At 44.4% G+C, this 12,215-nt stretch overlaps 1 protein-coding gene across 1 annotated transcript; it reads right to left on the bottom strand.

Moving 5' to 3' along the window:
• Window positions 1–9,915: 9,915 nt before the first annotated feature.
• Window positions 9,916–11,312, bottom strand: LOC119288783. Its single transcript, XM_037568324.1, has one exon. The coding sequence runs from the start codon at window positions 11,301–11,303 to the stop codon at window positions 10,176–10,178; it is 1,128 nt and encodes a 375-aa protein (XP_037424221.1). The 5' UTR covers window positions 11,304–11,312; the 3' UTR covers window positions 9,916–10,175.
• Window positions 11,313–12,215: the final 903 nt, after the last annotated feature.

The following is a 12,215-nucleotide window of genomic DNA, read 5'->3' as shown; positions in this document are numbered from 1 at the left end:
TGCACACTACGAGGCTCTTGTAAATAGCTGCTACTTCCTTCTTTTTTGTGCCATATTATCGTATCTATATTGACTTGTTCCAAATACAGAGGAAATCTCATGTGGACCAAAAAGAACCTGAACCGAATGCAGTGCAAATCTTCAAGGATTGCCACACCAGCAAGATGAAGGGCATGAGCACACCAGTTCAAGCCGTTGTTGTAAGTCCTTACTCCTCCTGCCTTGAACTGATTGGCACTGTGATGTGTTCATTTAACTACTTGGTTTGCAGCCAATGTCAGTTACTCTATTCACTTTTATTCACAGTTGTCTTAACGTATCATTTCACCTTACATGGTTTAAAAGAGATGAAGGATATTCTTTTGGTCTTGATCTGTAATCTAGTTGTTATGTTCACGTGCGCACACAATGATAAAATAGCCTGTTTGTTTTATATCTGTTTGCCCATGATATGAATGATGTCATACTATGTTCATCCTACTTTAAACCATGCCTCTTTATCCTTAGATGTCAATGAATGTGAGGAAATAGACAATACATTAGGCATGCTACATGGACATATGTTCCGAAAGTGATTTTATTATGTAGTTGGCACTAAAATACATGCTAATGTATTACAGTAGTTCACCAAAATAAGTTATGTATAAACGTTTAACCTACTTTGTTTGTTTTTGTCTCATTAGTAACTTATCTGGTACACTAATCTACAAGTTCAAACTTTCAGGAAGCTATGGAACAAATGATTGAATAGCCACAACCACCTGAAGGTGACGAGGCTACTACAGGCACAATGTCACCTCTTGCTGCAGTGCGTCAGTATCTCTCCACTAACAGTGCAAAAAGCACCTTCCTGCATAATTCTGGGTTGGTTGTCAAGGTAACCTCGTCCAAATTGCCTACTGAACAAAATCTTCCTGCTAGACAGAGTGATATATCTGTGCTCCAGACACAAGTCCAATCCCTAATGGACGTTGTTTCAGAAACAAGAATAGTGGTTGAGAAATGTCGTCAAGATATGAATGGTTTTGAAACCAGACTATCAGACATTCGCTTCGTTGTTCAAGAGCAATGGCGGAAAAAAGGTGGAGATCGTGCTGCTCCATCAGATTCTACAGCCTGAAACATTAGCACTCAGGTCAAATGATCTGTGCTTCTATACATCTGATGGTGCTTTTATCTGGAAGGACTGTAAACTTTATGCCAACAGGCCTTTTGTTGTATGGTTGGAATTTATTTTGTTGTGATACAACATTTATGATGCTGCCTCAGGCTGCAGTAATTACGACGCTATTTTTGTATAGTGTAGGTTTATCTTAGTAATGTATTCGGCTGAAACCTTCATAGGAGCCCAACATGCCAACATTCGTCGGGCCCATTCCAATTGGGCTAAAAACGACTACAGGCCGAAATTGGCATGTAGCCCACTAAAAATATCTGGGCCTAAATCAGCATAAGCTTTCATATTTTTCTGGTAGGCCTGTGCCCATAGTGGGCCTTTAACATGCCTAAACATAATTTGGGCCCTCAGTAAAAATAGGACGTTTGCAGGTGTAAATATCTCGAGCCCATAAAATACATGGGCCTATAATAGACCGAAAGTGAGATTGGGCCCTGATTGTGCCAAATAACCCACTGGACTTTAACAGGCCGAAATTCGGACGGGCCGTAAATGCGCCGACCTAATACACGGGCCTTTAACAGGCCGGAACTTCGGTCGGGCTAGATTATCGTCATTTTTATATGGGCCGTTAATGGGCCCGATATGACGTTGGGCCACATATGGCCCATGGTTTATGTCCGGCGTTAACAGGCCGAAAATGACAACAGGCCGAAAGTGGCCCAAAGCTATAGTGGGCCTCTAACAGGCCGAATGTCAGACATGGCCGAATATGACCCAAATCCTTCACGGTCGTTTATGGGCCGAAAGTTTTGATGGCCTGTAAATGGACCCAAATGAAGCCGGACCTTTAACAGGATGGAAATACATCGGGCCGTAATTCGGCCCAATTACTTAGTGGACTGTTAATGGGCCAGAAGTGACCATGGGCCGCATTGATGACAAGTTTAGGACAGGCCGTTGACGGGTTGATTTGACAGAGAATGTTGGGCCTTTAGCTGGGCCGGCCCATTATGGTCGGCAGAATCTAGTGGGCCTTTAGCTGGGCCGGCCCATTGTGGTCCGCAAAATCTTGTGGGCCTTTAACTGGGCCGGCCCATTATGGTCTGCAAAATCATGTGGGCCTTTAGCTGGGCCGGCCCATTATGGTCCGCTAATTTTTGTGCGCCTTTAGCTAGGCCGGCCCATTATGGTCCGCTAATTTTTGTGGGCCTTTAGCTGGGCCGGCCCATTATGGTTCGCTAAATCTTATGGGCCTTCGGTTGGGCCGGCCCATTTAATCTTTGTGGGCCACTTTTGGGCCGGTCCACATGTCAGCATATCATAGGCCCATCTCGACCATTGGATGAGTGACACCTATGCCAACGCGGAGCTGACGCGTGGATCCGTCAGCCAATGAGAATTTTACACGTGGAAAATCGGCATTGGACGTGGCTGTTTACGGGTTATCGGATCCAAAATCCGACCCGATAGCTTAACGGCGTTCTGTTACGGTGGATGCCACGTGTCGGTCACCCTTGATGAAAGCACTTCTGTGACGCGCGATTTATCGTCATGGAAGTGGACACTTCCGTGATGATAATTTTGGCAATGTCATGGAACACTTCTACGACAGCACAGGTATGACTATCTTGATTCTGTCATAAATTTGTCATGGATGTACATGCATGACAGAAAACGCGACCTACTATGACAAACACGTATCATCACGGAAGTGTATTTTTTTGTAGTGACTATGACGCTATGACCGGAGGAGTAAGCTGTGGAGGTGGGCACCGCACACGGCTAAGAGAAATCTTGGTGTGTCTTTGGGGTGCCCCCGCCCCCGTATATGAAGGGGGGAAGGAGGCCGGCAGCCTAGGAGGGGCGCGCCAAGGGGGGGTCCTACTTGGACTCCCAGTCCAAGTAGGATTTGGCCCCCCACCCTTTCCTTCCAACGGAGGGGGGAGAGGGAAGGAGAGGAGAGGAAGAGGGAAAGAGGGGCCGCGCCCCCTCCCCTTCCTATTCGGACACCCCTTTGGGGGGGGGGCTTGTGGGCTGTCCCCTCTTCTCTCCCATGGCCCATGAGGCCCATGATTTCCCCCGGGCGGTTCCGGTAACCCCTCGGTACTCCGATAAAATACCCGAATCACTCGGAACCATTCCGATGTCCGAATATAACCTTCCAATATACGAATCTTTACCTCTAGACCATTTTGAGACTCCTCGTCATGTCTGTGATCTCATCCGGGACTCCGAACAAACTTCGGTCACCAAAACACATAACTCATAATACAAATCATCATCGAATGTTAAGCATGCAGACCCTACGGGTTCAAGAACGATGTAGACATGACCGAGACACATCTCCGATCAATAACCAATAGCGGAACCTGGATGCCCATATTGGTTCCTACATATTCTACGAAGATCTTTATCGGTCAAACCGCATAACAACATACATCATTCCCTTTGTCATTGGTATGTTACTTGCCCGAGATTCGATCGTCGGTATCCTCATACCTAGTTTAATCTCCTTACCGGCAAGTCTCTTCACTCGTTCCGTAATGCATCATCCCGCAACTAACTCATTAGTCACATTGCTTGCAAGGCTTATAGTGATGTGCATTACCGAGAGGGCCCATAGATACCTCTCCGATACACGGAGTGACAAGTCCTAATCTTGATCTATGCCAACTTAACAAACACCTTCGGAGACACATGTAGAGCATCTTTATAATCACCCAGTTAAGTTCTGGCATTTGATAGCACACAAGGTGTTCCTCCGGTATTCGGGAGTTGCATAATCTCATAGTCAGAGGAATATGTATAAGTCATGAAGAAAGCAATAGCAATAAAACTAAACGATCATAATGCTAAGCTAACGGATGGGTCTTTTCCATCACATCATTCTCTAATGATGTGATCCCGTTCATCGAATGACAACACATGTCCATGGTTAGGAAACTTAACCATCTTTGATTAACGAGTTAGTCAAGTAGAGGCATACTAGGGACACTCTGTTTGTCTATGTATTCACACATGTACTAAGTTTCCGGTTAATACAATTCTAGCATGAATAATAAACATTTATCATGATATAAGGAAATATAAATAACAACTTTATTATTGCATCTAGGGCATATTTCCTTCAACGAGTTGGGCCAGAAGAGTCCTGATCGACGACAAGGGTGGAGGGCGCGCCCCCTGCCTTGGCACTGACTCGTGGACCCCCTGACTTGAAACCGACGCCAAAAATTCCTATAAATCCATAAACCCCCAAAAAGAAACCTAGATCGGGAATTTCGCCGCCACAAGCCTCTGTAGCCACGAAAAACCAATCGGGAGCCCGTTCCGGCACCCTATCGGAGGGGGAAACCATCACCGGTGGCAATATTCATCATCTCCGCGGTCTCCATGACGAGGAGGGAGTAGTTCACCCTCGGGGCTGAGGGTATGTACCAGTAGCTATGTGTTTGATCTCTCTCTCTCTCATGTTTTTGATATGGCATGATCTTGATGTACCACGAGCTTTTTTACTATAGTTGAATCATATGGTGTTTCTCCCCCTCTATCTTCTTGTGATGAATTGAGTTTTACCTTTGAGGTTTCACTATTATCATATTGAATACTATTATGGATTTGAGAACACTTGGTGTATGTCTTGCGTGGGATACACGTGGTGACAATGGGGTATTCTATTGATTCACTTGATGTATGTTTTGGCACTCAACTCGCGGATTCCCGAGGTGACATTGGGGTAATCTATGCATAGGATTTGATGCACATTTTCGTCCTTGTTTCTCCGGTAGAGATCTTGGGGCACTCTTTGAGGTTCTTTATGTTGGATTGGATATTATGAATCTGAAGTTGTTTGATGCATATCGTATAATTGACCCACGGATACTTGTGGTGACATTGGAGTATCTAGTTGACATTAGGGTTGATTGATGTGTGTCATATGGTGTTATTTTACTACGAACTGTATGGCTGTTTGTGACACTTATAAGAATATCTCAATGGATTGATCGGAAATAATAACTTTGAGTTGGTTTCGTACCCTACAAGCAATTTCATCTTATGTTCCCCGCGATAGGAACTTTGGAGTGACTTTTGTCGCACGTTGAGGGATTTTCGTATGATTTGATTATGTTATCATTGTTGAGAGAACTTGCACTAGTGAAAGTATGAACCCTATACCTTGTTTCCAAGCATTGCAATACCTTTTTTGCTCACTTTTGCTACTAGTTACCTTGCTGTTTTTATATTTTCAGATTACAGAAACCTATATATGCCATCCATATTATGCTTGTATCACCATCTCTTCACCGAACTACTACACCTATACAATTTACCATTGTATTGGGTTATTTGGGGACACAAGATACTCTTTGTTATTTGGTTGCAAGGTTGTTTGAGAGAGACCATGTTCATCCTACGCCTCCCACGGATTGATAAACCTTAGGTCATCCACTCGAGGGAAATTTGCTATTGTCCTACAAAACTCTGCGCTTGGAGGCCCAGCACGAGTGTACAAGAAGAAGGTTGCGTAGTAGACATCACGCCGCCTTTTATTTCATTTCATTTTATTTTTATTTATCGTTTAACCTTGGCCAGTAGTTTCGATAAAACCCCCATTATTATTGTTCCGTTTGCAACCGATAGAATAGGCTATTTCGATCTAGGTGTGAACGTAGCTGCATCTGCGACAATGTAGTTATGAGGTTGGTAATTGTGTGTGCATCATTCCATGTGGGATCGACAAACTCTACTTATCACGAATTGCAATAGTCATGTGCACTTGCAGATCATCAGCCTCGCAACCCCTAGATGGCTTGTGTAGGTACCTATGCACCCTAGGGCACTCCCGGTGCCCCCTCTATCCTGGAGGCTAATATACCTCGTGACATCCTCATATTTATGGACTGCTTTTTCGCCCCCACTGCTTCACTTTGAAGGCAATCTTCGTTTCCAGCTTTGTTACCCCCTGAACATAAAAGATAATTCAGCTACATCTTCATCAATGTTGTTCCTCGTCTCTCTGAGATGAGTTGTGAGTAGGCCAGACTATGGGTTCATGTCAGTAGCCAAGATGCAATCTCTCCCCTTTGCAGATCAATACAATAGTCATTCAAGTTTCGGTGCATGATTATGGTTAATCTTATGTAAACACTTGTTGTGATGTTGATCATGTGATGAATTGTCTTTTATGTTCAAATCATATGGATGACCTATGTTATTTTTTTGTTCAGATCATATGGATGACCTATGTTTGATTTATGTATGCATAATTTCTCATGTTATTTGTCGACTCTTTGCTAGTTTAGATGGGTAATCAGTGGTGGACAAGGAGTACATTAGCTGGGTTTAATCTTGCAAGTAAACTATTGTATTGAAAAAAGTGAAAAGTCTTGCATTGTATTATCGCCATTAAGGATACTAGATGATACCCCGCGCGTTGCTGCAGGAATTTGTAGAGAAGAATTGATGCATTGAGAAATATTAACAATCATTCAAGCAAATATTTTTATTCCTTCTTAACCATGTATTGTGCAAATACATGTATAAGATCATCAATAGTACTAATGAGAGTTAATTTGGATAACACTTGTACTTGATACATGTAATGATCACTTATTCTTGATTTAAGCCACATTATAACTAATTGTAGGTAGACATGTAGTTTGCAACTTCTCACATGCATGCTTGACCATGTCATCCGTGCTGTTCAAAAATCAACATTATTAGTATGGTTGTACTTGTGTAATCAGGTTAGCGGAGAGAAACATACTTTTGACTAATTTTATTTGGATAAGAGAACTGATAGTACCTATAAATTTTTGTTCCGATTATACTCATAACCTTTGTCGGGGATATACCCCGCGGTGTAACCCGGCCGGATGTATGACTCGGCTGGATCTTGGCGACTCATTGGTAACCCGTCCGATCTTGGCGACTCACTAGTAACCCGCCTGATCTGGCGGCTCATTGGTAACCCGGCGAGCGGGTCAGACGGACGACAAGTCCCAAGACCCAGTAGGCCAGTTCGTATGATGGTGGGCCGGCTTAAGAGGAAAGGCATAAGGAATATTCTCCTATAAAGAAAGCGAGACTAGGACTCCACTTGTAATAGATTAATCCTAATCCTACTAGGACTAGTCATATAAACCGCCCCTTCAACATATATAAGAAGGGGCAGGGCACCCCAAGAGGGAGAAGAAGAAAATAATAGCTAAGGCTAGACACAACTAGGAGAGCCGGTTTACGCCGACTCTCTCATGAGTATAATGAGATCTAGCCACAAACAGCATGTAGGGCTATTACCGGATGATGTTTCCCAGGGCCCGAAGCTGTCTAAATCCTTGTCTTGTGTTGCGTCTCTTGATTCTGGTCAACCCCTCTCAAGCTACCACAAAGATGCGTTGGCCTCACGACTAAGTCCTCACACTAGGAAACTGCCGTGACAGTTCCACGACAACCTTGTTACTTGTTCATTGTCACATTGTTGTTTATACCATCTGACAAACTGAGATGAAGTTCTCTTGCTGGAAGATCTACCTCTTTTCCATGGTGGCCTGCAAATATGGCATTCAAGAGAAATTCAATGGTGAATAGGAAATATCTTTATAATTTGGTACCCCTCTCTATTGGTGGTTTCAGCTTCTCTATATTTAGTACTTCATTTAGCTAAAGAGTACCTGCTAACAAAAATCATCATTTGAATTCATGTTCAATTGACCTGAACTAATCGACCTATACAAAGAGTTATAAAATTATTACTTATTTTGTTTTTCTTCGTGTCCATAGTTGCGGGTTGGTGAGGAGGTATAGCATTGTTTGACCCATCTAGTGTTTTGATCATTGGGCCACAACAAAAGTTTGGTCAGATTTGTTTAAATAGAGCCTTTAACTTCTATTTTATGGTTGCTGGAAAACCTCTGGATACTTATTGTAGAAGATGGATGGGTAATCAGTTCTTTGTTTCGAGATGCCTGGAAGTATTTTATGGCTCGGGTTAGTTTTTTGCAGGAAATTATAGTTCAGATTAGGCTCCAGAAAATACTTCCTGAAATGAATAGAAAATGTCTAACCTTTCTAGAGGCTGCATTTAGGGGAAGCGATCTTCATGACTCCCAGCCCAGAACCATTGCGATAACTATGTTGTCATATACAGAATCAGAAGAAAAAAAATAAGATAATGCATAAACTCAAATGTACCATATAATCTGGCAAGTGTTCAAAAAAATATTAGGTGATGTCGGACATATCATCAAATATTGCTTTTCAGAGCACAATACATATGCAAGAATGAACTCCATGGCCAAGGACTGGAACAGATCACTATCTATATGACCTGTATATGTGAACCTGAATGTTGCTCTTTGTAAATCCCTGAAACTTAGATTTAGAACCAATGAATCTAGTAAAGGACTAAATCTGTGAATGAAGACAAAATTGGCAACATTAGCATGGTTTGTGATTCCAACCGGAAACGATGAGACATGTTCTAGATAGCACCTTTTTCTAATCCAATGTTCCTGTCATAGACTATGACCAGCAGCGCCAAGCCGCAAAAATCAATTGCGTATAACAACTAACAGAAAATAAAACACAAAACCTCACAAATTATCTTTGTATCAATTTGCTGGAGTTAATTCCCTTTGATCTCACATAATAGCTAAGCTACACAGCACTCAAAGAGTCAGAAAATATAGGTACAATACTGATACCTGAGTGGCATGACATGGAATCTTCTCCTTTCTATCTTTGATAAGTAACATCTGAACTTCACGAGAAAGATAATGGATTTGCATCAACAACTAAATGATCATAGTGGTATGCGTCAGTAAATGTAACTATGATACTAAAATCAGACAGTTTGTTGAAAATAAAAAGGAAATAATTGCTGAGGTGACACTATTGCTGAGGTGGACATGTTGCATGTCAAGAGAAATAGGATAGTGGGGATCAACTATTTAAGTATTATAGATGCATCTAATAAAATCCCGCAAACAATAGCATGGAATCATGTGTAAAGAAATTATTTGTGTTTACACTTAATGCTTGTTAGGTGCAAAAGGTGCATCGGCCTTGAAGCAAATTATTAGTTATAGATGCAAGGTGAGTCTCGGTCCACATAATTATGGGTATGCTGCCTATGTAATATCATCACATCACAATTAGTCTAGCATGAGCATGAGATATTTCATTTTAAACCTTTTCATATGATTATGTTACTTGCCACATTTTTATGTATTCGAGAGTTACACTTGATGAACCTATAAACTTGGTCCAGTTTTTAGCATAAGAATTAACTTGCAACACCTTTATACGCATTTTTATTTTCAGTTATCATTTTTTAAAATAAAAATATTATCTACTGCCACATTATCTTTTAATTATTTTGTCATCGGACTACTAATAAGACTAGTAAGGTTGACACCCTTGTTAGTATTGTTGGCGTACAAATTTTATTTGTGTTGTAAAACTTATCATCGGTGTGAAAATCTTATACCTCCATGGATTGATATCTTGGTTTCTCACCGAGACAATTGCCGCTTGCTACAAACTCTTACACTAAGAGGTTAGCAACAAGCAAGACAAGCTATCATTTGACTCGTGAAAAATTTCATGCATTGATTACCTTGGTTCTTCAGTTGAAGGGAAATCTTCTACTCCCTCTGTAAAAATATAAGAGAAACGCTCTTATATCTCTATACAAAGGAAGTACATCTCGTGAAGTACTTGTTACAAACATGCTTCCGTGCCCAATAGATATGGGAGTCATGGATTTGCAACATCTCATACCATAATATAGGTTGTGGAGTTGGTGAAGCATTGCTCAAATTATGTTGTAATAAATAGGTACAAAAATCTTAATTTACATACAAATACAAATAATTCTCCAACAAAAGGAGGCAGGAAATGTGACGAGCAGCAAAATCCTTAATCCCTTATCACTAGCATCTCACAATTTTATTTACCAAGCTATACCACAATACCTTTTTTTTTGCGGGTGGGTTATACCACAATACTTAACGGAAGATTCTGTGATGGGTGTACACTCTGCAGTGAGTTCTCACGCCTGCTTCCCCCTGACCTTGTTGAGGTGCACAAAGTCAAAGGCCACCACGACGGTCCTGTCCATCCTTTTGACGACGAACCTCTCCACCAGCACCGACCGGCCGGCCACCTTCTCGGCCTCCTCCTCCTCGTCGACCCACCCGCCCCTGTACTCCTCCCACCGCATCCTCTCCCACACGCTCGCGCACACCCCCACGCTCTGCCCGGCCGCGGCTCTGAACCACACGTACCCGTCACCGTGCCGCGGGGCGCCGCTGGACACCTCCTGCGTCGCCTCCAGGCTCCCGCCGATGAGCACCTTCCTGCTGTACAGCTTAGAGCCGCCGTGGGTGTCGTGGACCGGCTCCCAGCGCTGCTCGAGCGCCACCTCGTAGAAGGCGGCGCGGTCCATCTGCTCGGACGGGGAGACGCCGTCTTCTTTGATGAGATAGAACGGGCAGTACCATTTCCCGACAGCCGTTGACACCGCCGTCGCCGCGGGGGAGACGTCGAGGAGGTTCGCGTCGGCGAGCTGGCGCGAGCGGTGCGCCACGTCGAGGCCCAGCGCGTCGCCGAGGTCGAGCCGGTTCTTGGGCTTGGAGGCGTACACGCGCCAATACTTCTTGCTGTAGAGGTAGTTTGGGTAGCCGTCGGCGGCGACGGCCTTGGCCGTGAACCGGCCCCGGCGGCGCTGGACGATCTCGATCTGCTGGTAGACGTCGGCCGGGTCGAACGGCTGCGGCTTGACGTCGTTGATGCAGCGGCAGAAGCAGCACGGGGTCATGTCCTCCTCGCGGGAGCAGGTCCGGACGAGCCCCTTGCGCTTGCCCGAGGCGACGACGGCGTAGTAGCGGTTGGAAGCGACGGGCTGGTCGGGGACGGGCACGAAGACGACGGAGTCGGTGTAGGTGGTGCTGCTCTGCCCGTGGTGCTCCGTGTACCGGAGCGTGAGCACGCGGTCCTGCGGGAACGGGAGGTCGCGCACGCGCGTCCCGCCGCACTGCCCCCAGCAGCACGTCTCGTCGTCGTCCCCGTCGTCGTTGCCCTTGACGACGAGGTAGCCCGAGTTCCGGCCGTCGGGCGGCGGCCGGGAAGCCGCCTCCGGGTGGCTCATGAAGAGAGAGAGCGGCTTGGTCGCGTACATGGCTCCTTGATTTTCTGCTTCTTGTGTGTGTCCTTCAAGTTTACTTTGCATATATATACTACAAGAGTACAAGTACGGGTGCCGCACTGAAACTATATGAAAATATGTTTGTGATATGATCTTATCGTGTGATTAGTAAAAGGGAGTTAACAAGAAAGTCGGGATGACCGTTAGTTGTTCACTGGGCCAAGGAAACGCGTGGTTTGACGCGATTAGTTGCCGCTAGCGCACGTAGTACCTCGTCTGTTGTACGTATTACAACATTCATAGTTTCACAAGATATAAACTTCGTCCAAGAAATTACCTTTGTTTGACCACTGGAATCTCCGAGAAGTTTCTTGTTTTGCCGGGACCAAGGTACGGCTTAACCTGCTCCGCCACGGTCAGCGCACTCTTTGTAGGAACATGGATATACATGTCGATAATCCAATCCCATGTGGATATGACCTGGTACACGATTTTTCAAAAGAAAAGGGCCACGCCCCTGTTCCATTCCCATTCAGAAATGAAACACAAATTCGGTCATATTACAGTGAAAAGCACGCGGTGAGCAGCAAACGTACTGCCACAGTCTGTTTATCAACGCCACAAAAGCTATAGAAACGTAAGGCACAGAAACTAGTTGAAGGTTAAGCACAACAAGGACCCAAACCGGCACACACAGTCCGTGTTAAATAGGGTATGTTTGGATGCCGCCCCAGCTCGCCTTACCACCTCAAAATTTTGGCGTAGCATTCTACCGCCTATGTTTTGCCCAAAAATTGGCGTGGATATGAACTACGAACGTTGATGGGGTGCTGGCGAGCCAAATTATTGGCCTCCATTCAAACGAACGTCCACACTTGGTCAACGGCCAAATTGTTGACAAGGCAGCTATGGGCACCAATCCAAACATACCCGTAGTAGCCCCGA

Source organism: Triticum dicoccoides, chromosome 4A, assembly GCF_002162155.2.
Source record: "Triticum dicoccoides isolate Atlit2015 ecotype Zavitan chromosome 4A, WEW_v2.0, whole genome shotgun sequence".
NCBI classification, from domain to species: Eukaryota; Viridiplantae; Streptophyta; class Magnoliopsida; order Poales; family Poaceae; genus Triticum; species Triticum dicoccoides.
Note: the sequence above shows the minus strand (reverse complement) of the source record. Positions and strands in the feature narration are given on the sequence as shown.